This window comes from Synchiropus splendidus, chromosome 6 (genome assembly GCF_027744825.2).
Source record: "Synchiropus splendidus isolate RoL2022-P1 chromosome 6, RoL_Sspl_1.0, whole genome shotgun sequence".
Lineage (NCBI taxonomy): Eukaryota > Metazoa > Chordata > Actinopteri > Syngnathiformes > Callionymidae > Synchiropus > Synchiropus splendidus.
Window position 1 is genome coordinate 11,219,605 of NC_071339.1, and position 25,636 is coordinate 11,245,240.

General features: G+C 43.2%; 4 protein-coding genes across 4 annotated transcripts in view; 2 read left to right on the plus strand and 2 right to left on the minus strand.

Annotated features, from left to right (window-relative positions):
* Positions 1–8,188, minus strand: part of LOC128760336 (V-set and transmembrane domain-containing protein 2-like protein) — a 20,661-nt gene extending 12,473 nt beyond the window's left edge. Inside the window, exon 1 of the mRNA XM_053867654.1 lies at positions 7,944–8,188. Within this exon, the coding sequence (XP_053723629.1) occupies positions 7,944–8,058 (115 nt within the window). The 5' untranslated portion in view covers positions 8,059–8,188. The remainder of the gene's footprint in view (positions 1–7,943) is intronic.
* Positions 8,189–13,522: 5,334 nt separating this feature from the next.
* Positions 13,523–16,578, minus strand: LOC128760335 (intermediate filament protein ON3-like). Its single transcript, XM_053867652.1, has 9 exons — positions 16,157–16,578; positions 15,201–15,409; positions 15,076–15,136; positions 14,898–14,993; positions 14,642–14,806; positions 14,447–14,572; positions 14,159–14,379; positions 14,013–14,071; positions 13,523–13,932 (listed from the first exon to the last, which is right to left on the minus strand). Exons 1-9 carry the CDS (start codon positions 16,493–16,495, stop codon positions 13,811–13,813), a joined length of 1,398 nt encoding a protein of 465 aa, XP_053723627.1. The 5' UTR covers positions 16,496–16,578; the 3' UTR covers positions 13,523–13,810.
* Positions 16,579–18,698: 2,120 nt separating this feature from the next.
* Positions 18,699–20,795, plus strand: LOC128760311 (keratin, type II cytoskeletal 8-like). Its single transcript, XM_053867613.1, has 9 exons — positions 18,699–19,052; positions 19,188–19,396; positions 19,465–19,525; positions 19,608–19,703; positions 19,777–19,941; positions 20,020–20,145; positions 20,225–20,445; positions 20,520–20,578; positions 20,664–20,795. The coding sequence occupies exons 1-9, from the start codon at positions 18,699–18,701 to the stop codon at positions 20,780–20,782; spliced, it is 1,410 nt and encodes a 469-aa protein (XP_053723588.1). The 3' UTR covers positions 20,783–20,795.
* A 2,398-nt stretch (positions 20,796–23,193) lies between these two features.
* LOC128760309 (keratin, type II cytoskeletal 8-like) lies at positions 23,194–25,323 on the plus strand. Its single transcript, XM_053867609.1, has 9 exons — positions 23,194–23,547; positions 23,692–23,900; positions 23,969–24,029; positions 24,112–24,207; positions 24,299–24,463; positions 24,542–24,667; positions 24,747–24,967; positions 25,042–25,100; positions 25,186–25,323. Exons 1-9 carry the CDS (start codon positions 23,194–23,196, stop codon positions 25,302–25,304), a joined length of 1,410 nt encoding a protein of 469 aa, XP_053723584.1. The 3' UTR covers positions 25,305–25,323.
* Positions 25,324–25,636: the final 313 nt, after the last annotated feature.

Genomic DNA, 25,636 nt, shown 5'->3' on the forward strand with positions numbered 1-25,636 from the left:
AGCGTGCAGTCTGTTGACGCTGGATTTTTTTTTGTACTCAATACATCTCCTGGAATGCAGCCTGATCTGAATAGAATAGAATAGAATAGAATAGCCTTTATTGTCCTTGTACAGTGTACAACGAAATTTGAGCGCTACTCCCTTGGTGCAAACAATGTACAAAAGAATATATATAAAAAAAAAAACAATCAAGCATGCACTAAAAATTAAATAAAAAGTATATACACAAGTAGCAGCAGTAAAAGAGCGTAATGATAGAAAGTGGCACTTATCCAGATCCAGACAACTTCAGTGGTTTGTTATTGCACATAGTTGTTTGTTTTTTTTTTTGTTTTTTTTTTCTCTTTATTGCACTATGAACGATCTGCAGCCTGATCTGACTGTAATTCAACCACAGTATGTATCTCTGGCTTGGTGGTGGAGGCACTTGAGATGTGATGACAGTTTTTCCCACAAATAATCCTAAATAAGATTCATTTTCTGTAGCTATTAGAGCCACAATGTTGGACAGAATCAGTGAGAGGAAACAAAATTAGTTAGGCCAATTAGACAACTAAACACAGTGATTTAAAAAGATTTTTTTTTTACAAAAACGTGGTTGTTATTCAGTTTATTATTTTGTATGTACTGTATATGCAACAACACAACCATAAATGTGTGCATTGATTATAATGTAAGAAAGAACGAAATATTGTGAATAAAAATTGTATAACATTGTATAACATTGAATTTCAAGCATGTAAAATAATCATTTTTATGACTAGATTTTTCATTTACTTACTGAGTCAAGACAACTATATATATATATATATATATATATATATATATATATATATATATATATATATATATATATATATATATATATATCTTTTTCAGGCAACATCACAGACCACAGCACCAGTGATGATTCTTACCCCTTGTTTTACCACACTTCACCTTTCACATTAAAGAGGACTTTGTTTTGGCTAGCTTCCATTCCCCCCCCAGGACTTCTGTCGGCTTCAAACAAGTTCAGTCTGCAGGCGGCCAAGTGTTTCAGTACTTAAATCAGAGCAGAGTGACTGGAAATCTATTTTATAACTCATTAAAAAGAACTCTGTTTTCAGGTGAATCTAAAAAAAGAAATCTGTTCACTCTCCATTGCAAGTCTTATTTACACAGCAGTTCATGACAATGCCACGATCATCTTCAAGGACCAAGGAGCCGTGATTGTTTCGGCTGCTGGACATCCATTTTTAAAAGGATGGTTCCCGACATTTTCACCATATTGCTCTGAGCCAGAGTGAGAATCCATTCCAGGAGGAACCACACAGTTGAATTATTAAATGAAAGCTCACACAGTACCTGAACCGGAAGACAGGCTCAACAGAGGAAACTCAATTTAATTCAACTGGCAATTTCACACATCTTAACTGTGCATGTTTCTTTTGCTCTTTGTTTTGATTAACAAGACAGGTGCAAGTGACCTTTGAAAACAGTTCAAGCAAGCTACAGCTATTCACAAGATCTTCATGATCAAAGACACCAAACACAATGATTGTTTCAAGCTGAATTCATCAGAAAATGATTTCAAGTCGAAGAAGAGATTTCTCATGGATTTACAATTTTGGCTAAAAGAATTATTATTTGAGGCTCTGGAAATGTGTATTTATTGCTTTATTTAAAATAAATGTGAACAACGTTGAGAGAAACAAAAACTTTATATATGAACAAATTACAATTAATAACAATAAACAAATAAAACTGCCCAAGAATTTATGACCCGAGGAAAAACAGAATAAATATCCTATTACAGCGTGCTATCCCAAAGTGCAACTCAGGAGGTAAACATTCGCGATATTAACATCCCAAAATTAATCTCTACTGTGGGACTAATAAGAGGCATCGAGTCAAATCTAATCTAATCTTTCACCCCCTGAAGGCACCACAGATGCTTTCAGGAACATGCTCAACAGAACAAGCAATCAAAAACACGTCCCATAAATGCTACAAACATTTCTTTTCAGACCCAAATCAAACAGTATTTTGAGGCAATGTATACCACAAACTCATACCCACTTAGATGATGGTAATCGCGGTTAGCCACGCAAGGTTAACTCAGACAGAGCAGCTCAGTATCTTTCCTCTGGGGTTGTAGAAGCTGGTTGAACACCACCAATATGACTGAGGGATGCAGTATTCCAGTGAAACTGGATGTGGTGTAGCTCTTGTACACCACACCATCATGTTTTTCACAAACCATGCTTCCTATTACAAGTAACATCCGACTTACGACCTGCTCCACTTACGTCCACGGTCAGTGGATGCTTATTTTTTTGTATTCAATGGCACCGCAGCACGTAGCAGCCCGGCATTGTGTCACTACAGTAGTAACTATAACCCTCGCATCGGCTATTTTGAATGGCATTTGACTTGCGTCCAATCTGATTTACAATCCCAATCTTAAGTCAGATGTTACTTGTATTTACAAAAAAGAGAGGTGGATTTATCGCGCACCAATTTATCGTGATATTGATTTGCGGTCACATCATCCCAGCCCAATTTCAGACAACAGGAAAGCCACACTGGTTGGATGACCAATTTCCAATCCCTCAAAAATGCACCGGATGAGATCAGCCCCACACTTGATACTGCTATGCTGGTGAAACCTTGATGTTTTAAAATGCAGTATAATTTTTGTATCATCATGTTCATAGAGAGTACAGACACAGTAACTTTCAGAAGAGATGTAAAACTGTGGCGTGCAGCATCGGCATGCAGCCTACATTTAAGCTCAGCTTCTTCTGTCAATAGAAACAGCTACAGTTGGTGCATGAGAATAACCTTCGGAGAGAACCTCTGGGATTAATTACAGTTCTAATTTGATGAACAAAAAACACACAACAGCTGTCTAAAAACAACTCCGTAGTGATTGCAGAAGATCAGCCTGGAGTCTAAACATTATGAAATTGTAATGAATGCCATAATCACTGGCACTAAACAAGCCCAAAAAACCCATCTCATTCTGCTCCTCTGAAAATGGGAAACACATAACAAAGCTAATGAACATGTCCGGAACTTGAAAGCCAGAGTGCTTGTTCCTGCAAAAGTGGCTCCTCGGGGAAATAAGCCCTTCATGTGACATCCTCCAGCAGAGGTGCGAGGTAAAACAATGCCAGGAGAGAGTGAGCTGGGTAAGCAGTCTGGAAGCTTGTCCGGCTTGTTGCCACCGAAACTCTGAACTTGAGGAGTGAATTTCTCATCACTCCGGGGACACTTACACACAAACACTCACAGGCTATTTTTGTGCTGCCTCCAAGAGTGTACGATCACAAAGTAGCACAGCCGCAGTGTGTCTGTGTGCAGCTGTGCATGCGTGTGTGATCAGTTCTGAAGTGCGGGACAGGGACTCCTGATAGTTTTTCATTACAGTATGTACAATACCAACTAGAGCTGGGTGATATGGCATAAAAATAATATCATGATAATTATTTTCATATTGTTTGATATTGATTGATTCTCAATTATTTTTTTAAACATCATCTGTTAGGAGAATGAATGAAAATTCAGAATCAGAATAAGAAAAACTTCATTAATCCCGGGGTAAATTTTGTTCGTAACATGCTCTGTAAACGACAAAAATACATACATCGTCAATTAACCACTGCTTAGTCCGGTTCAGGGTTGCTGGAGTCATCAGGCGAGAGGCCACTCCATCGCAGAGCACACACATGCACAACTAGGGGCAATTCTAGAGTAGGCCTGCACGATAAATCATTTTTTAAAAATTGCGATTTCGATTCACCCTTGTGTCTGATTTAATTTTCAGTTAAATTCGATTTCTATTTAAATTCCAGCCCGACTGGAATTTCCTTTGTGAGTGTTACGCTCCCAAGCGGGGCTGCAAGCCACTACTTTCTGAGTTCCCACGATGCTCCTGGCTCCACTTTCAGCCAATGACGAAGCGCCTTGTAGTCACGTGTTTTACTGGTCACGTGAACACGGTAGTGATTGGGTCGCTCGGCAACAGGATAGAAACTGGTGGTGATGAATGGCAAACAGAGAACCAGTTACGAGAATGAGCCCACCAAACAGTCTCACTACGAACTTGTTCCAAAAAAAAAGGCTCGGCTGTATTTTGTATTCAAACTGAGAAACGCGGAAGCAAGCTGTGAGTTTCACATTTATTCAATTGATGACAACAATATATTTTCAGAACATGATCATCACAACCTACATCCTGACTCCAATAAATGTATTCAACTGAATGCGATCTCACTTCTTCGAGCACTGTATTCACATGCAATATTTTTTAAATGTTGCGAAACTCACATATTTTCTGATGGATTTGCTGGTACAGAAAACCACTTGCACCTCACTATTTTCCACGTATCTCAAAAGAAGAAGCTCATAACCTTTTTCTGACGTTGACCCAAGAATGTTTTCAGGCCTCAACTTCGCCGGCTTTGTTGGACATGTCTGACAACATGACAGCAGAATGCGCCTTCCCTTCCTCTCACTGTCAGAGCCTTATTAAAGTGAAAGCCAAAGCAAAGCAGCCTGGCTGACCGTGCTCATTAGGAGGACACCAAGCAGAGCACCAGCAGACCTCTCCAGACATTTAGAGCACGTAATAAATTGGTACATTCCCCCACACACTGAAAGTGATGCTCTCGAACCGAAGAACTGGACTGAGTCATCACACTTAGTATTGATCTTAGCATTGAGTCTGTATTTCACATGGCTACAGATTTGATTTAGCAATTCAAGCTGCTCTGACTGGTCTTCGGTTGAAATGCTCTCTAAAGCAAAGGAGTGTAGAAAGGTATGACAAGCACCAGAGCAGGGAAGACTGCACCACACAAAGACTCAAATGCTTCAATAAGGGGAGACCAGTCAAAGAGAAGGAGGATTCTGTATGTTTCCACAAAGCTTATGGATATGAGCCAAATGGAGCAGTACCATCGGCGGGGCAGTGCTGCTGTACCCGACACGGGTTCCATCAACTGAAGTTTACTGGTAAAGTAGCTGTGGGCGATAACTTATCGTAACACAAACACAATATCCACTATGACAATTCTGCATCTCATGATAAATTCGATAAACACGCGGTTAACTCGCTGCATTGGACCTGCACACGTGATCATGACGAGACCGTGACGGTGCGCCGCGCTCTCCAGCTCTGTGATGTTTGACTGCCGACACCGGTGTGTGACAGTTGTGGAGAGTGTGGTGGACTTTGGTTCACGATCGTAGTTTAAAACTTATTTATAATACACGGAACCTTTGATAATGACACTGGTCGACGCTGAGTCTCTGGATCTGTGTTTATTTTATTAGATGGAGATGTCCTCATAGGTTCATATCAACACATGCAGGTCTCCTGCTGCGCTGGTGCTTCTGCGATATTAGATGGACCTCCGCTCCAATATTGACCGCGGCGTCCTCTTAGGGTTCACTGATCATGGATGGATGGATCACTCTCTCACAGGCAGCGCTAATACTACACCACGGCATCAGTTAGGGACCATCAACAAATTCTAAAGCAGTCAAAGTTATAGTGAAACCTTCAATTGGAATCTTCAATGGTTTGTGAAAAGGTTTTTCATCATACACGACAAAGGAATGACAGTTTGTATGATTTGGAGAATAGAATAGGACTAAATGATCATTTATTCACATGATTTCTAATATTTCTTTAATAGCATCTAGGAAATGTGTCCAGACTGGTCCATAGTTGGACATGAGATACAGCAGACTTACGGCTCAATTTAACCCCTAAATAAAGCTGGCAGAGCAGTCTGTCAGACACGAGCGGCTTCTACCAGAGACATGAAACATTGAATTTCTCATCACCACACTTAGTAAAGTGTTATATTTAAACATAAACAAATATTGATGTTGGAGAAGAACTCCACTAATAAGTTTCATCACAAAACTGTTTCAAGAGAGACTGTAGTGTGTCGAACACATGGACTGAAAATCTATTTATCATGATAATTATCATTATCGCCAAAATGACAACATTTATCGCGATAACTTTTTCGGTCATCGCCCATCCCTACAGGTAAGCACATGTGCAGCTCAACTTAGACCAAACCTGATGTGGACCCAAAGACAACTACACGCATGCGTGAGTGTCCACTGTGCAAGTGTTTCTCACATAATGATGTTGTCATGTTGTCACAGTCGAGTCTGTCACAGTTGAGTCTGTCACTGAATGATCCGGTCCGTCGATGCATAAACCTTGTTCAGCGGAAGTGTATAAATGGGCAGAAGTGCTCACTCTTGCTCCTTATAAATCTATGTGACATAAATGTCAGGAGAAATGTTTCCCATTCACTAATGTAATGTAATGTAATGTATCAGAAGCAATACATTGTGGCGGTCATATGTGCTGTATTAGAGAAGATTAAAATGATTACTGATTCAATAATGCTGGATTTAAAAAACTAGAATAACAGATGAAAACATACAATTTACAAATTGAAATGTTAAAAGTAGACAGTTAAATAATAATAATAATAATAATAATAATAATAATAATAATAATAATAATAATAATAATCACAGACTTGCGCAATATAATCGTATCCCCATGCATTTACCAGTAAACTTCAGTTGATAGAACTTGTGCGTTACCAACTTCCAGTTCCAGCACCGGAACTTGAGAACCAGATCGGGCAGGCGAACCAGATCAGGCAGTGACAATTCTCCATCCTCCAGTCGCTTCCTACAATGCTGCCTCCGTTTTCCTCTTTTGTGCAAGAGCAACAGGATTAATACTTCTTCCTTGCCCTTTAATTTTGGAGTTTGTCATCGTCATTAACTTTTGACTCTGGGTTGCTACCCCTGTTGGACATACAGTGGTACGTCGGTTCTCGACCACAATCCGTTCCAGACGGCCGTTAGAGAAGTGAGTTGATGGAAATCTGAATCGTTTTTTCCCATTACAATGAATGGAAAAAGAAATAATGCGTTCCAAGCCTTAAAACAGGCTTTTGTAGGAGTGAATGTAGAGTGTCTGCTGCAGGTGCGCTGTTCCTCTATGTGTGTGGCCGCTGCATGTGGGAGGGGTTGCAGAGTGAGTGACGTCTCTCCAGAAGGGAAGAGGTGCCCGGTGCGTGTCCAGCTCTGAATGTGCGCTTCTGTGCAGTTTGGCTGTGACAAAGTCATAAACCAAGTCACGCTCTGTCCCAGACTCGCCTCATCCCTGTCCCAGCTCCAGCCCACAACAGGACATAAACTCTGATTTGTTCAAAGCCCGGGACGTTCGAAAACCGAGGTACCACTGTATTGGTGAACAGCAATACCAATTTAAAAAATGTATGGAGGCATGTGATCGCCGACGGTAATGTGATGTGAAACATTTTTTGACATTGACTACAGCGATTCTTCTCTGAAAAGACTTCCTTCATATCGTCAGTGCTTGGATTCTTATCTTATGCACGTCAGGAAAAGTTCTTGAAAACTAGACAATGAAATCTGGTCACATGTGCAAGGGGGAGGAGTATAACTGTCAATATAACGTTTGAACAGTCTAACCCACATACTAGCGCATCATATCAACCTCATCATTGACTCTCAAATTCCATTATCAGAGGCTCCATCCAGCTCTGACTGGGAGATAAAAACCCATGGTGGTCCTGGTTCTGCCAGCTGGTGCCCCCCTAGTCTGTGCTCACTGAATATTTCATAAATGTAACTGCTGAAAGGAAAGCAATTCTTGGCAGGTGTCTTCTTAGGTCTCTTCAGGACTTCACGCAGCTTTGCTTTAAAATCAAACTTTACATTTTTAAATAGTTTTCCAAACGTAATGAATTTACACAACATTTATAACATGTACTGAAATGGCGCAGTTTTAAAAGAACAGCATTTAAAATAGTTCGTAGAGTTCTTTTAAAACCAGCATTAAATGAATGAATTTCATTCCAGAGACCGAAGAGTTTGCTCAAACTTACCATTTCCATAAACATGATTGTCCACATCGTCGTGTTCGACCAGCACCGCTGCGTTTAGTTGAATACAAAGTCCTATATACTGTAAAATCCACGGTATTGCTCCAAAGGTTCCCATGTTTTCAGTCGTACAAAATGCGTGCTAAATTGTCATATCAGCTCGGTAAAACAATGCGGGGTATTTAAAAACAGTCGTAAAAGACATAAAGCTGGTGATGAACCACTCCGCTTCCCCAGTTCTGCAGGATGAGTTGATGCTGCGCGACGTCCGCGGAGGGAGACGCGGGATACAGACAGGTGCTTCGGCTCGCAGTTCAACCAGTGAGGCGGAATGATATTAACTGAACAGGTTAGTGAATTCATATTATCGGATTTAATTTCTCTTTCTTTTAGAGTAATATGAGCTAGTAAAGCGGAGTTCCTGCCGTTTTGATTCAAGTCAAGGTCATGGCAAAAGTACTGGATGTATGCGACTTTTCACTCAGAATCTGTCATTTGTTGTCAACAACCATTTTTCATTGCGTATTCAACTCAAGTCATAGTTTCAGTTCTGGTTAGCAGAGCTGGATTAACAACGTGGAAGGTGATTGTATATGTTTCAAAGATTGTGCTTCTCTCGTTTTTCTTTTCGCGAAGTCATTGGCTTCCTTCCTAGCTTTGACGAGGAGTGGATTTTCCCCAGTTATGGTCTTCTAAAGTTGGCCTTTATCATCGATGATAAATGCCTCGTTCTTTATTTAAGTCAATCCATATTTTCTTTTTTGCATTGCACTCATGTTTGTCATATGAATAACTGAAGGAAAATGAATTCACAAAACATTTGGAAGAAACATGTTTTGAGAACAAGGATGTGGACTGCAAAAGTCCCATCTGAAGACAAAAATATTAAAACAAAATACAGTGGTACCTCAGTTTTACAATGTCTCGGACTGCTTCGGATTTTGAAGAAGATTTCGGATTTCAGATTTCGAACAAATCGCTTCTGGAACGGCCGTTTGGAACAGATTGTGGTCGAGAACCGAGGTACCGCTGTACTGTCATCATGCAATACACCTCATATTCTTTAGTATTGAACATAAATCAGCTGAACGCAGGTCCATTCCGAGGACTGAGGGACACTATATGGTCCAGGTGTGTTTTGAAATTACTTTTTTATCCAACATCAAATAAAACAAAATGCAAAGTCTGGCTTTTTACACTTGTTGAAATATCGTTTCTTGGAGATCAGAGTTTATATAAACCGTCACCCCTGGGACATTGGGTTATAAACTAGAAAAGGCAAGTTGTTTTTCACCTTGAAGCGCAGACAAACTGCTTTTTTATTATATCAGTGCCTCAGTTTATCTCTACTAGAACATTAATAGTTGTTATCCCTTATTTTCAGTGCTGAGGAGACTTATAATAATGTACCTCTTGCACAAAAGAGGAAAATGGAGGCAGCGTTGTAGGAGCTGGTCGGTGAGGCCATTAAATGTATTGCGAATGGAGGATGGAGAATTTCTCATTAGAGCTAGGTATCGGATAGTAACAGCGACACTGCCCCTCATGGTTTCCGGTGGTTCTGCTCTGTTGCTCAGCTTTATGGAAACACACTGCAGCTTGAATGAGCTAGGTTATGACGGGAATATGAGCCGGCCTGCTACATCATTTCTGCTAATACAAGCTGTGTATTCTTTACATGATTCACACCAAAGTAACTGTAAGCATACACAGAAATATTTAGCACGTGTTTAAAAAAATGTTTGCCCCAGTAGAATTCCTGTCAAATCTCTGGAGGAGGATGTTGAGAACAGCTGTGTCATACTACTTGTTATTTACATTACAGATTAAGGTTCTAATCCAGCAGAATGAAACACTCACACATATGTGTTGAATTTCCATCTTGAACTGCTGACCATTTGAGCAGCTCTCAGCAGGCAGAATTTTTTTCACACTCCACGGGGTTCATCACTTTCCTGTCAAGCAGATCACTGGCCTTCCTCTCCCCTCTATCAGCGTCTTCTCACCTACAATTCAGAAAATATATGATGCCAAAAACCTCGGCATTATTTCCTGGGTCACTGGATTCATCTCCGTGCTTCAGTAAATCTCAACCGTTCGTCCCGGCACTATTTGAAGCCGCTGCAGCCAGATGTGCTGTGGAAGCCAGTGTGGCACATTAGCCATGTTTCTTCTTGTCGCTTTCCTGTCTTAGCTAATGGAGCCTGTCATAAACATCTCATGGATGAGATGTATCAGATGTGCTTGAGATGAATGAGAATTTTCCTCTGTAGGACAGAAAAATGTTGACCAGGTAGCCATGTTGGCAGCGTTTCAAGCTCTAAGATTATCCTTACCAGCTCTAAAACAATGTGGAATAAACAATAGTTAGAAGTTAACATTAACACATTGTATTGTTTAGTGGGTCATCTTTTTAAATGTAAGTTATATATGCACGCCGCACCACACCTGACTTCTATCATGATCTCATGAAATGAAAAAAAGCTTAGAATGTGAAATCACAGGTTACTGCTGTTAAATTACAATTATTTATATTTTACGCATTGTTTTGCTGTAGTTCATTGTCCAATAAAGTTCAATGACAGCTAAATATATGTATATGTATATATATATATATATATATATATTTGAGGGGGTTTTAAAAGCAAGTGACACTTTGTTCTGTGCAGAACGAAAGGAGTGCTAACACATGGCCTCTGTCTTTCTTTTAAGTGACGTGCTGCTCATGGCATCAGGATGTGCCCTGGAAGATGGAACATGTACCTCTATTGAAAGCCTGATGCACGAGCATGCAACGCTGAAGGCTCAGAATGGATTGCTTCTTCTTGTTGATGAATTTTCCCTCTGCACGTCACCTAAAAATCTGTGCTCTGATTGGTTAACCATGACCTGACCTGACCTTATTTAACTTGCAACAGCGCAAATGTGTTGGAATTCACTTTGGCACCTGTATTCTCAGGTGTGGACATGCTTGTTTTGGAAGGTCACTGGCAACTGAACTTTAGCTACTCAGGTGGCTAATATTTCTCTCTCCTAATTTTAATAGAAACAGCCGAGTTCAATTTTGGCATATCTCAGAGGTGTCACCTGAAATGTGACATGAGACCCCAAGCACTCGGGCATATTTATGTGTTTCGGCACGGTGAAGATGCAGGGAGTATAATGCCTGACAATGGAGAGATTAAAGTAACACCAAATCCAACTTTCCTAGCTGACTATGTTTAAAATGTGGAAGTCTTCCTGTCAAATATAATATGCATACTATAGTAGTTTCGTTGACACTTCTGCCGTCCAGAAAAAAAACATTTCTACATTACGAGTCATGAACATCCGCGACGGTGGTATTGACCACGTCATCTATATTAGGTTCTACATCATGTAGCTGTTTCAACCTTTACAGTGATTGTTTTGGAAATGAGTGAACGGTCCCCATAAAAATAGCATCTCCTCGACTGCACTTTCAATATGAATGAGAGTTAAATGCCAAAGGCGGCCATCATTTATCTGAGCTTCCTGCACCATTGACATTCTAATAAGCCTTGAGCTGCAGGGTATAAAATGACCTGCCACCGCTGCTGATCCCTCCAACACCATCCCTCGTACTCATCCACCTGGATTTAGAACAGAAAATGTCAATCGATCATTTGATGTGAAGTTAGTTTGTGTCCAACTGAAAACATCCTGGTCGTTTGGTAGTATTTGATGTAACTGCAGTATTTCATTTGGGGTTTTTTCCCTGTGATTTTTTTCTGTGCCAAGATAAATCGGACAGAATATTTATTCTTCAGGTCTTCACGAATCATTGTCACTTTGAGCTATGCATTGAGATTAAACCATAAGAACCAGAAAGTTGGACTTAACTGAAGACTGAATGAAGTCATTGTCCTGTGGTTATATACTAGACAAACTAATGATCAAAAAGCTGATGCTGAGAAGATGAAGGTTTACGTCCCCATCAAAAGGTGAAAAGGAGATGAGGAAAACTTCCAAGAAGTCAATGGATATGATTTGTGAGGACTGGAGGAGGATCAATATGTCTAAGGAGGATGATGAAGATTAAGGAGGCTGACTTACAGTGGCTGAAGAATCAAGAAGTTATACTTGATGATGATGATGACTATTTGCTTTTGTTGTTGCACCATGGTATCACTGGACTGAACTGCTGCTCCAGACACATTTGTATTGTTTGTCCTGTTCCCATGACAACTTGCTAATAGTTAGCAGTTAGAAAATAATGTTTTTGTCCAGCGGTTCATAAAAGGAAAGTGTGTGAAACATCTGCACCCCACGTTTTATCAGTCCAGGTGATAAGTCTTACGACTGTGCCCTAGAATGACAGTGTGGAGCTTGAGCTCTCATGGTTTAAATTTAGCCGAGGCATTCATCATTTCCCACAGCAGAGTGGCTCCACGTCACAGTTATGGGGACGGTAATCTTTCTCCCAACGTCTGCCTGCCTCACCTTCAGCTACCTCAACACCATTGCTCCCATCAGACACATGTTGGGTAACTACTCACTGCAGGACACTTGTGTTCCAGTCGCCATCAGTTACTGAGCAATGTTTACAATATTGAGCCGCAATTTATAGCGTTTTACAGCATGATAATGTGATTCAGGAAGATGGCCCCAGTTTAAAAGCAGCACTTGCGTGTTACACAGGTTACATGTCATCTTAAATTGATCCTTATTTTCGCACATTTGTTGAATCATTATGATCCTCTTGCTTCATTCAGTCAGCTGAGATACCTGAAAATGATTCAAACTACTTTGTATTGCACTGTTTATGTTGTCAAGATCTTGATCAATAGATTTGATGGAACATAATGTATTGATTTATACGTTGATACTCAGTCAATCGTTGAAGTGACATACAGCTTGAGCTTTTGCGTTAGCTCCATCTAATGGAGTTGCGCTTGGTTGCAGGATCATCCATGATACTCTAGCACCACCGTGCGGTTGATTTCACGAATGCGTTGAACTTTGGTTCGCTGTGCATGTTGCATAAAAGATACATTGGGATCGGATCGGATTAGTAATGTGTACGATATATGAAGAAATAAAAGGGTTCCTGACATACAAAATGATTTGTGTGAGAGGAGAGCAAAACCTTTCTACAGAAATGCATATATTGTGGTGGAAAGTTCAGTTGTGAAGGTTGACGAGAGGCGCTTTCCTCTCACAGTCATAAACGAGTGTAACGCTCCTGAAAGCTGATCCTGCGCACGTCACTGACACGTGACCATGGAAGCGTTTCCTGCTTGCGTAAGGAGGGGACTTCCAAAGAAAGAGTGAAATAATAATAATAATAATAATAATAATAATAATAATAATAATAATAATAATAATATGACAAATTGAGTTCTGGACAGAAAGGAAGTGCATGTGAGCGGCTATTTTATTTTTTTTTCTGTTTTTTTTTTTTTTTTGGCTGTTAAGATAAAGTTGTGGACGAAGATTATTGACTGACAGTAGTGAGACAGTGGTTGGTGCTCACCGCCTGCTGCACCAACTAGAAGGCACAGTTTGACGTCCGTTTTCCATTTTATGAGTAGCAAGTTGGAGAGGAAAAACAAGTGCAGTGGTTACTTTACAAGATTTATTGAAGAATGAGCAAAAGTGCGTTCAATAAATCTGGCACTGACGTGGTGTGGGCATCCAAGCAGTGGAGCGTTTGTCACAAACTTGGCAGTGAAATTGAACTTCATTGTTGAGTGTTAAAACATTGCAGATCTGTGAATCGACCTTTTCATGTGTCAGCGATTTGCTTGCTTCACTGTTGTCAACACCCCAATGCAAGGATGGCAAGTATATCAGAGCAGTCAGTAAATGTACACAGGCTTGTGATGACGATGTTATCTTGATGCCCCGCTTTACAATAATCTTCTTGAGCTGCTGCTGCTTGATGACAATCTGGTCTTGGTGACACCAGAGCTATAACCAGAACCGCCTGCCATGCCGCCACTGAAACCGAACCCACTGGCGCTGGAGAAGTCTGAATTGAGGAGAAAGAAAGGTGTTATAGCAGGATATTAAATCCACCGCTACGACTCAACAGGACTCCAGGTAACTCACTTGCACCGCCTGAGGACTCCTGCACGTGAATGACGGCGTTGGTTCCTCCGCTTGCCAGTCTGATACGAAAGCATCAAGAGTCAGAGGTGATATAGCATTCCTTCATCAACCTTTGCTCCTCATTGAGTTCACATAAAAGTACACACCTGGTCTCCTCTCCTTCCAGCAGCTTCCTGTAGGTGGCGATTTCAATGTCCAGAGCGAGCTTGACGTTCATCAGCTCCTGGTATTCCCGGACCTGGCGGGCCATGTCCTGCTTGGCTCTCTGCAGAGCGTCTTCAAGGTCCTTGATGCGCAGCTTGGCGTCCCTCACTGCCAGCTCCCCACGCTCCTCAGCCTCAGTGATCTGATTCTCGAGGTTGGCTCTCTGCAGAAAGTAAGTTGTGAGTTACCGTTCACCGTGCATCAATGAACTGGATTCTCATGAGGTTTACCTGTCCTTTGATAGCTGCGATCTCGTTCTGAAGACGGGCGATCATGCGGTTGAGCTCAGCAATCTCACTCTTGGTGGTGCGGATGTCTTCACCGTACTGTCCAGCGGATGTCTGCATCTCCTCATACTGCAGGGGAAAACATTGGTTGAGAAGAGGAATGGAAACTCATGAAGCCAAAGCTTTTCACTCGCTCACCTTCTGCTTGTACCAGGTCTCTGCCTCGGCCTTGCTGCGGTTGGCGATGTCCTCATACTGAGCACGCACTTCGGCGACGATGGAGTCCATGTCCAGGTTGCGGCTGTTGTCCATCTCCACAATGACAGAGGTGTCTTTGATCTGAGACTGCAGCTCGCGAAGCTCCTGTTAGACGGATGATAAATCATCCCATGAAGAAATGACGTCATCTCAGCCTGCATCTCCGACATGTCAAGCATCGTGGCGCATCACTCACAGCCTCGTAGACAGCCCTGAGGAAGTTGATTTCATCCTGGAGAGCGTCGGCCTTGGCTTCCAGCTCCACCTTGTTTATGTAAGCTGCATCCACATCCTGAAGAGGAGCATTTTAGTGTCAGATCACAGACATCTCTAATCCAGATTCCTCGCATTTTTTTTTTTTAATTGTTACTGACCTTCTTCAACAGCACAAATTCGTTCTCTGCTGCTGCACGTTTGTTGATCTCATCTTCATACCTGTCGGCAAACACACCAGTTTAACATCTCCTTTCTGGCGTTTTGCATGAAAATCTCAACTCACTTTTTCTTAAAGTCCTCAACGTTAATCTGCATGTTCCTGAGTTCTGCTTCCAGCTTGACCTTCTCGTTGCCCAGCCCATCCAGCTGTCTGCGCAGGTTGGAGATGTAGGCCTCGAACATGGCGTCAAGGTTGGTGTGTGCGGTGGTCTGTTCCTGCAGGAGCTTCCATTTGGTCTCCAGCATCTTGTTCTGCTGCTCCAGGAAACGCACCTAGGACGACATAAGACCATCTTGAAACTCTTTCCTATAACGTAAGGCTTGTACAGATGAGTGGCATGTGAGTCACAGCTACACCTGTCTAATGTTCAAATCTCAGACCATGATGAATGACAGCCATTGTGCGTGTTGTAAATTTGTGTTATCTGCTTTCCACAGCAATTTAGAGCAGAGGTGTCTTATCTGATGGGACACACCCAAGTGGTTGAAGATGAGGAATGTTTTACTCATCGCCAGCTCTTTGTTGGGAATAAAATGTCTGTAAAGTGAGTTGATGATTTTAACCATTCTGCTGATTGTTTTCTCCTCTTCTCTCTTCCTAGAGCCTGTTTTTCAAAGATGATGTGTGACGATCACCTTCTGCTTTTGGTCCATGATTTCAACAGAGGCCATAAAAACAAGGTGCAGCACATTATCTAAGACAAAGTGACTCCTATAGGACTGCCACGCCATTTGTCTTGTGAGTTTTATGGTCGCTCTCTTTGTGTATTTTCTTTTCAATATTTGCCAGTACGTTTGCTCAGCAGAACTATAGACAACCTTTCAATAAAATTTAAATTACTGCATCAACATGTTCTTTATCACTTTTTTCACTTTTGAGTGACTCTTTTTAAAGGCTGGACCATCATAAAATCCACTTTCCACGACACTGCAACACTTCCTGGAAGAAGCTGTTGGACTTTGGCTCCCAATGAAAAGGTGATACCACGAGCTAAATGGTGGATATCAGGGAAACCTTACCTTGTCGATGAAAGAAGCAAATCGGTTGTTGAGGCTCTTGATTTGGTCTTTCTCCTGGGTTCGGACAGCCTGGATGTGGGGGTCGATCTCCAAGTTCAGAGGGGCCAACAGGCTCTTGTTCACCTGAACAGCAGTAATATGAGGGGCAATGACTGCACCGCCGCCGGACATGCCAAAGCCAGCACCGTAGCCAAAGCCACCGGCGTGGCTAGAGCCACCACTGAAGCCAGAGCCAACACCATAGCTGGTCCTGCTCTTGATGGTGTAGCCGCCAACTGGACCAGCAATGGACCTCATGCTGCTGCTGCCAGAGACAGAGTAAGATTTCCTGGTGGACATGTTGCAGAAACGGCGGAACTCTTCGTCAAGGATTGAAGATGTGCAGAGTGCAAAGGAGAGCCAAGTGCCTCTGAGGGTTTGACTGCAAACTCAGCCTGCTTTTATGGCCTTGTTGGCCGAGGGGGAGGTTCAGCAAACAGTCCTCCCACTTTCACTGTCCACATTTCTTTCAGAAAGGCCCTCAGGCCACCACCTTGAATCCTGTCATGCAGGTCAAAAAGAATTCAAAAAAGCCAAGCGGTGACACCCTTCGGCTCACTGAGAACAGATGCCCTCCCTTATCTTCCTCTCCGACCCCCCTGCTATTTGGTGAAAGGACCCGTTTCTCCTGTTATGAGTGAAGGTGACGACAAGGACATGTCACAGACTGCCGTCTGCATACCTGGACACATTCACTGCAAAGCAGCATGTAGTCCTCATGTCCAACACAAGTTTAGGGACTGCAAGCTGAAAGTTTATATAAGTTCCAGCGATTTTAAATCTGCAGTTGACTACTGACCTGCTGTGCTTTTCTGACATTTAAATAAATGACAATATTCATTGGGTTAAAATAAACATAAGCATATTTCGACCACACAACTGTTTCTCCACATCAAGACAAGTCAGGTTCTTCCCACTTCAGTGGAGTATTTGCGACAAAATGGATTTGTAAAAACACAGACATGTATTTAATGTTCCCACTGAGTTAGCTTCAGACTTTATTTTTGTACTTACAGGTTGAATGCAGTTTGTGTTTTGAGAATGTTTCTGTGTTCCAGTTTGATCCAAATATGCCACTATATTCCTCCATTAGGTTTGGAAGAAGTTGCTGTAATATCAGGAAATTATGGTGGGATTATGGCAATATTTATTCTTAAATAAAAAAACGTACTACCCCATTTAATGCATATAAATGAGTACAAAGGGTTTAAAAAGCTATGACAAGTCGAATCTTGTTGCTTTTGTCTGTAGTTTTCTTCAATAATTGCAAGTTAATACACACACAGCATAAAAGATGAACTGAAAGAATGACGGTGCATCATTAATAAGACTGGGTTTGTAAACCTTGGCAGTAGTGTTTTTGTCTTTGCTAAATAATAACCAAAATATCTGTGATTATGGAGCAGAAAAGATCTTACTGCTTGGAAAGGAATGTGGTGAACGAGTTCAGCGTGTTGTAGATCAACGTAAAGTTAAAGGATGAGGCATGCAGACTGGGTGTATCAGCTCCGCCTACGGTTCCATTTTTGGCCTCAACCTTTACACTCTCTCTATTTGGTTTGAAGTCATTGTAACGGCTTTTATGAGTGGTACCTTGGTTTTCTGTTGTACATATGAGCATGTGTGTTTACATTTGTTTCCAGCCCACATCAAACATAATGTTCCATATGAACAAGAAGAATATCTGTGATTTTTTGTCCATAACAAAGCATTTTTTAATACCTGCACCTCACTTTGCCAGTACACATCTAATTGCCTGAGGATGTCAGTTGTATGTTTGTGCATGTGTTGTGGATAAATATACGGAGTAATATTACGTTGTACAGTATGTGTCAAGTGAGGCGTGGCTGGCAGAAATGAAGTGTAGTAGTGAAGTACTATTCTATCCTCCTTCTCATGACGCTAAGCCTAAGACGGAATGTACGAGCATCGGTGCCTGGGATTCTGGGAGCTGCTGCTTCATCCTCAAGTCTGACCAAGTCTTCAAATGCAGACAGCTGCACGACTGATATGTTTACATTGCATTGTCTTGTTCTGAAATGTATATTTTACTGTCACAACCATCAGCAACTTGTTTGTTTTGGAGCTGTGATTGCAAAAATTGGGTTGTTGTAAACACTTCTAATGTTCTAAATGTTCATATTGTTTATTGTTTTATGATTTCCATGATGTAAAATTTTCATAAAGTTGCATTCAGAATAATCTGTCAACTTTTAAATCTGCAATGAAAATTACACAGCAGTGAGTATGAAGCAAATGTTTGAGATGCTTTAAGAGGAATTGCCTTCAAGAGATGGTTGAAGACAGGGTCGTCTGGCTATACAGGACTGACCCTTGAAAGAGGAGGGGTAAAGGTAAGGTGCATTTGTGAGGAGGACCCTCCCACTAACTCAGCAGACCTTAAAAAGCCAGTGGGAAGCAGCTCCAGAGTCAGTGGGACTTCATTCTCCTCTTCACATCTTCACCTCTGTTCTCAACAGCAGCAGCCTTCAAGCTCTCCAAGATGATGACCGTCAGGAAGTCGTACTCTGTCTCTGGTGGCAGCACCAAGAAGTCTCTGGCCGGCCCTGTGGGCAGCTACTCCGTCAAGAGCAGGACGAGCTACGGTGTTGGCTCCGGCTTCAGTGGAGGCTCCAGCTACGGCTCCGGCTCCAGTTTTAGCATGTCTTCCAGCGCTGGTGGATTTGGCAATGCAGGAGGCGCCTTTGTTGGACCCCAAATTACTGCTGTCCAAGTGAACCAGAGTCTCCTGGCCCCTCTGAACCTGAGTATTGACCCCCACATCCAGACCGTCAGGACCCAGGAGAAAGACCAGATCAAGTCTTTGAACAACCGTTTTGCATCCTTCATTGACAAGGTTGGTCACTCAACTCTCCATGTCTAAAGTAACTGGGGACAGAATTCTAGAAAAGTGAACTGCTGCTCTTGTGGTAGCTGTTCTTCATTTCAAGAATGTATTGTGTTGACATTTCAAATCTTCTTTGGTCCAAAGGTGCGTTTCCTGGAGCAGCAGAACAAAATGCTGGAGACCAAATGGAAGCTTCTTCAGGAGCAGACCACCCCCCACTCCAACATTGACTCCATGTTTGAGGCCTATACTGCCAACCTACGCATGCAGCTGGATGGCTTGGGCAACGAGAGGGCCAGGCTGGACGGAGAGCTGAGGAACACGCAAGTCATCGTGGAGGACTTCAAGAGAAAGTGAGCCTTTGAAGAATTTGAACAACTACCAAAGAAGAGGAGCGCTAAGAATGTCTATGTGTCGACAGGTATGAAGATGAGATCAACAAACGTGCCGGAGCAGAGAATGAGTTTGTGCTGATGAAGAAGGTAGGACTCAAACAGTGATGACCAGGAAGCTGCTGGACCTCAGATGAATACAATGTTCATTGAAAATCATGTTTCAATTCAGGAGGTGGATGCTGCTTTCCTCTACAAGGTGGAACTGGAAGCCAAGGCTGATGCTCTTCAGGATGAAATCAACTTCCTCAGGGCTGTCTACGAGGCTGTAAGGAACCAATGGGCTGTTTTGTTGGTGTCCAGATGCATGTTGATCACAGTGGATCTTTGATTGACCCCAGGAGCTTCGTGAGCTTCAGGCACAGATCAAAGACGTGTCTGCTGTTGTGGAGATGGACAACAGCCGCAACCTGGACATGGACTCCATCGTCGCTGAAGTGCGTGCTCAGTATGAGGACATCGCCAACCGCAGCAAGGCCGAGGCAGAGACCTGGTACAAGCAGAAGGTGTGGTGTCTATTCAAGTCCAGAATGATCTGCACTTGGACCTGCGCTGAGGCTTAAATCCCTGTGTTGAACCTTTAGTTTGAGGAGATGCAGTCCTCTGCTGGTCAGTATGGCGAGGACCTTCGCACCACCAAGATTGAGATTGCTGAGCTCAACCGCATGATCGCCCGCCTCACCAATGAGATTGAAGCCATCAAAGGACAGGTACAGCAGGACCACTCATCCTTGACACTGTAGCTGTGTGGAGGCCGTCTCTGGACCTTGTGGCTCACATTGTTTTCAGAGGGCAGGACTTGAGGCTCAGATCACTGAGGCTGAGGAACGCGGGGAGCTGGCCGTGAGGGACGCCAAGCTGCGCATCAAGGACCTTGAAGACGCTCTGCAGCGAGCCAAGCAGGATATGGCCCGCCAGGTCCGGGAATACCAGGAGCTGATGAACGTCAAGCTCGCTCTGGACATTGAAATCGCCACCTACAGGAAGCTGCTGGAAGGAGAGGAGACCAGGTGTGTGCAATGTTTTGAATGACCACAGCGCAATGAACAAATGAAACTCTAACAAAACATGACTCCAATATTAGACTGGCAAGTGGAGGGGCCAACGCCACCGTCCGTGTGCAGCAGTCGTCTGGAAGAGGTGGTAAGTCACTCAGTTGCAGCAGGCGTCTCTCACTCGAGCTGCATTAGCCAACGTTGATGAGAACTCTGTGTTTGGTCTGATGCAGGATCATCCAGCTCCACTGGCTATGGCCTTTCTGGGAGCAGCTTGGGAGGTGGATCTGCTTATGGAGCGTCTATTACCAAGTCATCATCAGCATCAACCCACTCAATGAGAATCTATTAAAGAGGTTCCTGTCACTCTGACTTGCAGACTGTCTTTGTTGTCAAGATGCCAACAAATAAAGTTTCAAGCTCCTAATTGACACTGTTGTTCCCTGCCTTACAAGTGTTACAGAAGTAAACAGAATGAATCAAAATATATTTTCTACTAGAGGCAACTACAAACCCATGTCATGCTGTTTTAGCTCATGGTGTATGAACAGAAAACAGATGATAGTTGTCTTCAATACTTTGCTTCTATCATGGTGGCTTAGGAGAATAGACCCAAACACAATGATCGTTGCTGGTGTACAGAGGACTGGAACAACAAGGATAGCTTTAACAAGGTTTAACACACAGACAATACAGAAAAACAGGGCACCAACAGGAATGAGGAAACTAAGGGCGTCAACACCAAAACGCAGAGTGAGGGAAACACTCAGGGACGGGGAAAAACCTGCAACAGAAAATAGGCGAATTAAAGTCAAACCTAAATAACGGCGACAACAAAAACGCTTTTCGATAAACTCACGAGGCCCAAACAACAAAAAGCACTCGGTGGTGGAATAAACACACACACACAAGGAGAAAAGCCAACAAGAGAAAACAAAGGTGAGCTACAGAAACACTCACACAAAGCACAAAGCTAATAGTAAAGGGCAGAAAAACAAACGAGGAAGAAACCAAGAAGGCGGAAGAAAAGACACGCATTCACAATAAAAAGTTATCAAACACGTTAGGGAACAAAGTCTTGAGAGGGAGATCTTTCCGAGTGGACGCAAAGTAACCATCTGGCAGCGCAGACTGGAATCAAGGTGTAGAAATCAGCGGAGCTTGATCAGCGGATGGGTTCCAGCTGTGCTGCTGTGAAGTTGAACGGAACGAAGGAAATGGAAACAACACGCAGGAAAACAGGAAATAACAAAATAAAAGCACATGAAACATGAAAGCTTCATCATTTAATGTGTTTGTGATTTAAAGAAATAGGAGTCACAGGTCTTTTCCAAAACCAAGGCATTAAACAGAAGATTCGCAGCAGCCATTTTGTAAACCAGGTGTAGGTATTCACAAGAGAGTGGATCATTTCTGCGTGGAAGTCACTCTCTGCAGCTCTGCTCATGTTTGAGTCTCTCACTGCTGACATGTGCCCAGTCTTCGACTTTCCTTTCAGGAGCACTTCCTCTTCCTTGTGTCACCTACTTTCTTCATTTTTAATTCCTCCTTTGTACTCAGGACGAATTGTGTATGGGTCCCCTTGTATAAGCCATGCACCCTTATCATGACTGGGTTCCCCCCCAGGTTCAGCTCCAACAGTCTCTGCTCCTCCCTTCCCTCTTCTCTTTTCGCTTCCCACCTGTATTGTTGTTGTTTCTGTCAAGAACTCAAATAAATGCTCAGTCAAAAACCAAAATACCTTTGAACCGATGAGCGAATTTCTTTCTCAAGAATTTTTGACTGAAGGAAAAAAATGCTGAAGAAAGGGCACTTTTATCATTCTGAGAAGAAGACAGGTACGCAGCTCCGCCCTTTTTTCAATGCTGAAAAATGACACCCCCCGCTCTCATATTTTTATCGATTCAGCTACTGCTGGGGAGCTACATTAGGGAGGCCCTTCCCTTGGTCGTCGTGGGCCATCATTTTCTACTCTTGGGTTAGATTTTTCTGTATGACCAGGAAAGAAAAGCCCCTGCTTCCTTGCACTGATGACAAAAATGAGGCAAAGAGAGAGAAAGAAAACACAGTTGTGCTGCTTCAATCTAAACTTTCATTTTGCTAACAGATAAATCACATGATAACAGAAGAAGACAGACGACAGGCGACAGAAGAACTGCATAACGGGCTACATATTGCAAGGGGTCATTTTGAAATTAAATTACTTTGAAGTAGATGAATGTCATTCTTTCAAAATGCAGTATATGTTGAGGTGATGCTTCATCTAGTTGAGCTGTTGTAATGCAAATTTCTGAAAGCCGTTCCTCAACATTCCTGACTGTCCGGTCAACAAGTCAGCGATGCAGGATCTCTGGAATTCTGTCTGTGGAAATAATTATCAGAAATATGAATATTACCATGAAACTTGAGGTGATGTCTTCACTTTCATTCAGGACAAATACTGCTTTGGTCATAACAGCGCATAATAATCTGTCAACTCTTAAAACTGGAATGAACATTACACAGCAGTGAGTATGAAGCAAATGTTTGACATGCTTTAAGAGGAATTGCCTTCAAGAGATGGTTGAAGACAGGGTCGTCTGGCTATACAGGACTGACCCTTGAAAGAGGAGGGGTAAAGGTAAGGTGCATTTGTGAGGAGGACCCTCCCACTAACTCAGCAGACCTTAAAAAGCCAGCGGGAAGCAGCTCCAGAGTCAGTGGGACTTCATTCTCCTCTTCACACCTCTGTTCTCAACAGCAGCAGCCTTCAAGCTCTCCAAGATGATGACCGTCAGGAAGTCGTACTCTGTCTCTGGTGGCAGCACCAAGAAGTCTCTGGCCGGCCCAGTGGGCAGCAACTCCGTCAAGAGCAGGACGAGCTACGGTGTTGGCTCCGGCTTCAGTGGAGGCTCCAGCTACGGCTCCGGCTCCAGCTTTAGCATGTCTTCCAGCGCTGGTGGATTTGGCAATGCAGGAGGTGCCTTTGTTGGACCCCAAATTACTGCTGTCCAAGTGAACCAGAGCCTCCTGGCCCCTCTGAACCTGAGTATTGACCCCCACATCCAGACCGTCAGGACCCAGGAGAAAGACCAGATCAAGTCTTTGAACAACCGTTTTGCATCCTTCATTGACAAGGTTGGTCACTCAACTCTCCATGTCTAAAGTAACTGGGGACAGAATTCTAGAAAAGTGAACTGCTGCTCTTGTGGTAGCTGTTGTTCATTTCAGGAATGTATTGTGTTGACATTTCAAATCTTCTTTGGTCCTGTGTTTCCAAAGGTGCGTTTCCTGGAGCAGCAGAACAAAATGCTGGAGACCAAATGGAAGCTTCTTCAGGAGCAGACCACCCCCCACTCCAACATTGACTCCATGTTTGAGGCCTATACTGCCAACCTGCGCATGCAGCTGGATGGCTTGGGCAACGAGAGGGCCAGGCTGGACGGAGAGCTGAGGAACACGCAAGTCATCGTGGAGGACTTCAAGAGAAAGTGAGCCTTTGAAGAATTTGAACAACTATCAAAGAAGAGGAGCGCTAAGAATGTCTATGTGTCGACAGGTATGAAGATGAGATCAACAAACGTGCCGGAGCAGAGAATGAGTTTGTGCTGATGAAGAAGGTAGGACTCAAACAGTGATGACCAGGAAGCTGCTGGACCTCAGATGAATACAATGTTCATTGAAAATCATGTTTCAATTCAGGAGGTGGATGCTGCTTTCCTCTACAAGGTGGAGCTGGAAGCCAAGGCTGATGCTCTTCAGGATGAAATCAACTTCCTCAGGGCTGTCTACGAGGCTGTAAGGAACCAATGGGACACTGCTGTTTTGTTTGTGTCCAGATGCATGTTGATCACAGTGGATCTTTCATTGACTCCCTCTTTGACCCCAGGAGCTTCGTGAGCTTCAGGCACAGATCAAAGACGTGTCTGCTGTTGTGGAGATGGACAACAGCCGCAACCTGGACATGGACTCCATCGTCGCTGAAGTGCGTGCTCAGTATGAGGACATCGCCAACCGCAGCAAGGCCGAGGCAGAGACCTGGTACAAGCAGAAGGTGTGGTGTCAATTCAAGTCCAGAATGATCTGCACTTGGACCTGCACTGAGGCTTAAATCCCTGTGTTGAACCTTTAGTTTGAGGAGATGCAGTCCTCTGCTGGTCAGTATGGCGAGGACCTTCGCACCACCAAGATTGAGATTGCTGAGCTCAACCGCATGATCGCCCGCCTCACCAATGAGATTGAAGCCATCAAAGGACAGGTACAGCAGGACCACTCATCCTTGACACTGTAGCTGTGTGGAGGCCGTCTCTGGACCTTGTGGCTCACATTGTTTTCAGAGGGCAGGACTTGAGGCTCAGATCGCTGAGGCTGAGGAGCGTGGGGAGCTGGCCGTGAGGGACGCCAAGCTGCGCATCAAGGACCTTGAAGACGCTCTGCAGCGAGCCAAGCAGGATATGGCCCGCCAGGTCCGGGAATACCAGGAGCTGATGAACGTCAAGCTCGCTCTGGACATTGAAATCGCCACCTACAGGAAGCTGCTGGAAGGAGAGGAGACCAGGTGTGTGGAATGTTTTGAATGACCACAGCGCAATGAACAAATGAAACTCTAACAAAACATGACTCCAATATTAGACTGGCAAGTGGAGGGGCCAACGCCACCGTCCGTGTGCAGCAGTCGTCTGGAAGAGGTGGTAAGTCACTCAGTGACAGCAGGCGTCTCTCACCCGAGCTGCATTAGTCAACGTTGACGAGAACTCTGTGTTTGGTCTGATGCAGGATCATCCAGCTCCACTGGCTATGGCCTTTCTGGGAGCAGCTTGGGAGGTGGATCTGCTTATGGAGCATCTATTACCAAGTCATCATCAGCATCAACCCACTCAATGAGAATCTATTAAAGAGGTTCCTGTCACTCTGACTTGCAGACTGTCTTTGTTGTCAAGATGCCAACAAATAAAGTTTCATCAACAAGCTGTTGAATTATACTGTTGTTCCTTGTCTTACAAGTATCACGGTGTACACAGAATGAATCAAAATCTATATTTACTGTTGTTCTTTTTATCCAACTAAAAACTGGTCCTCTAACATGTGACGCCGGAGCCCCTCAGGGAACTGCGCTGTCCCCCTTTCTCTTCACCACATTATCCTTCAATTTCCAGTACTACGACGAGTCATGTCATCTGCAGAAATTTACAGATGACACGGCGATTGTGTGGTGTATGGAGGGTGG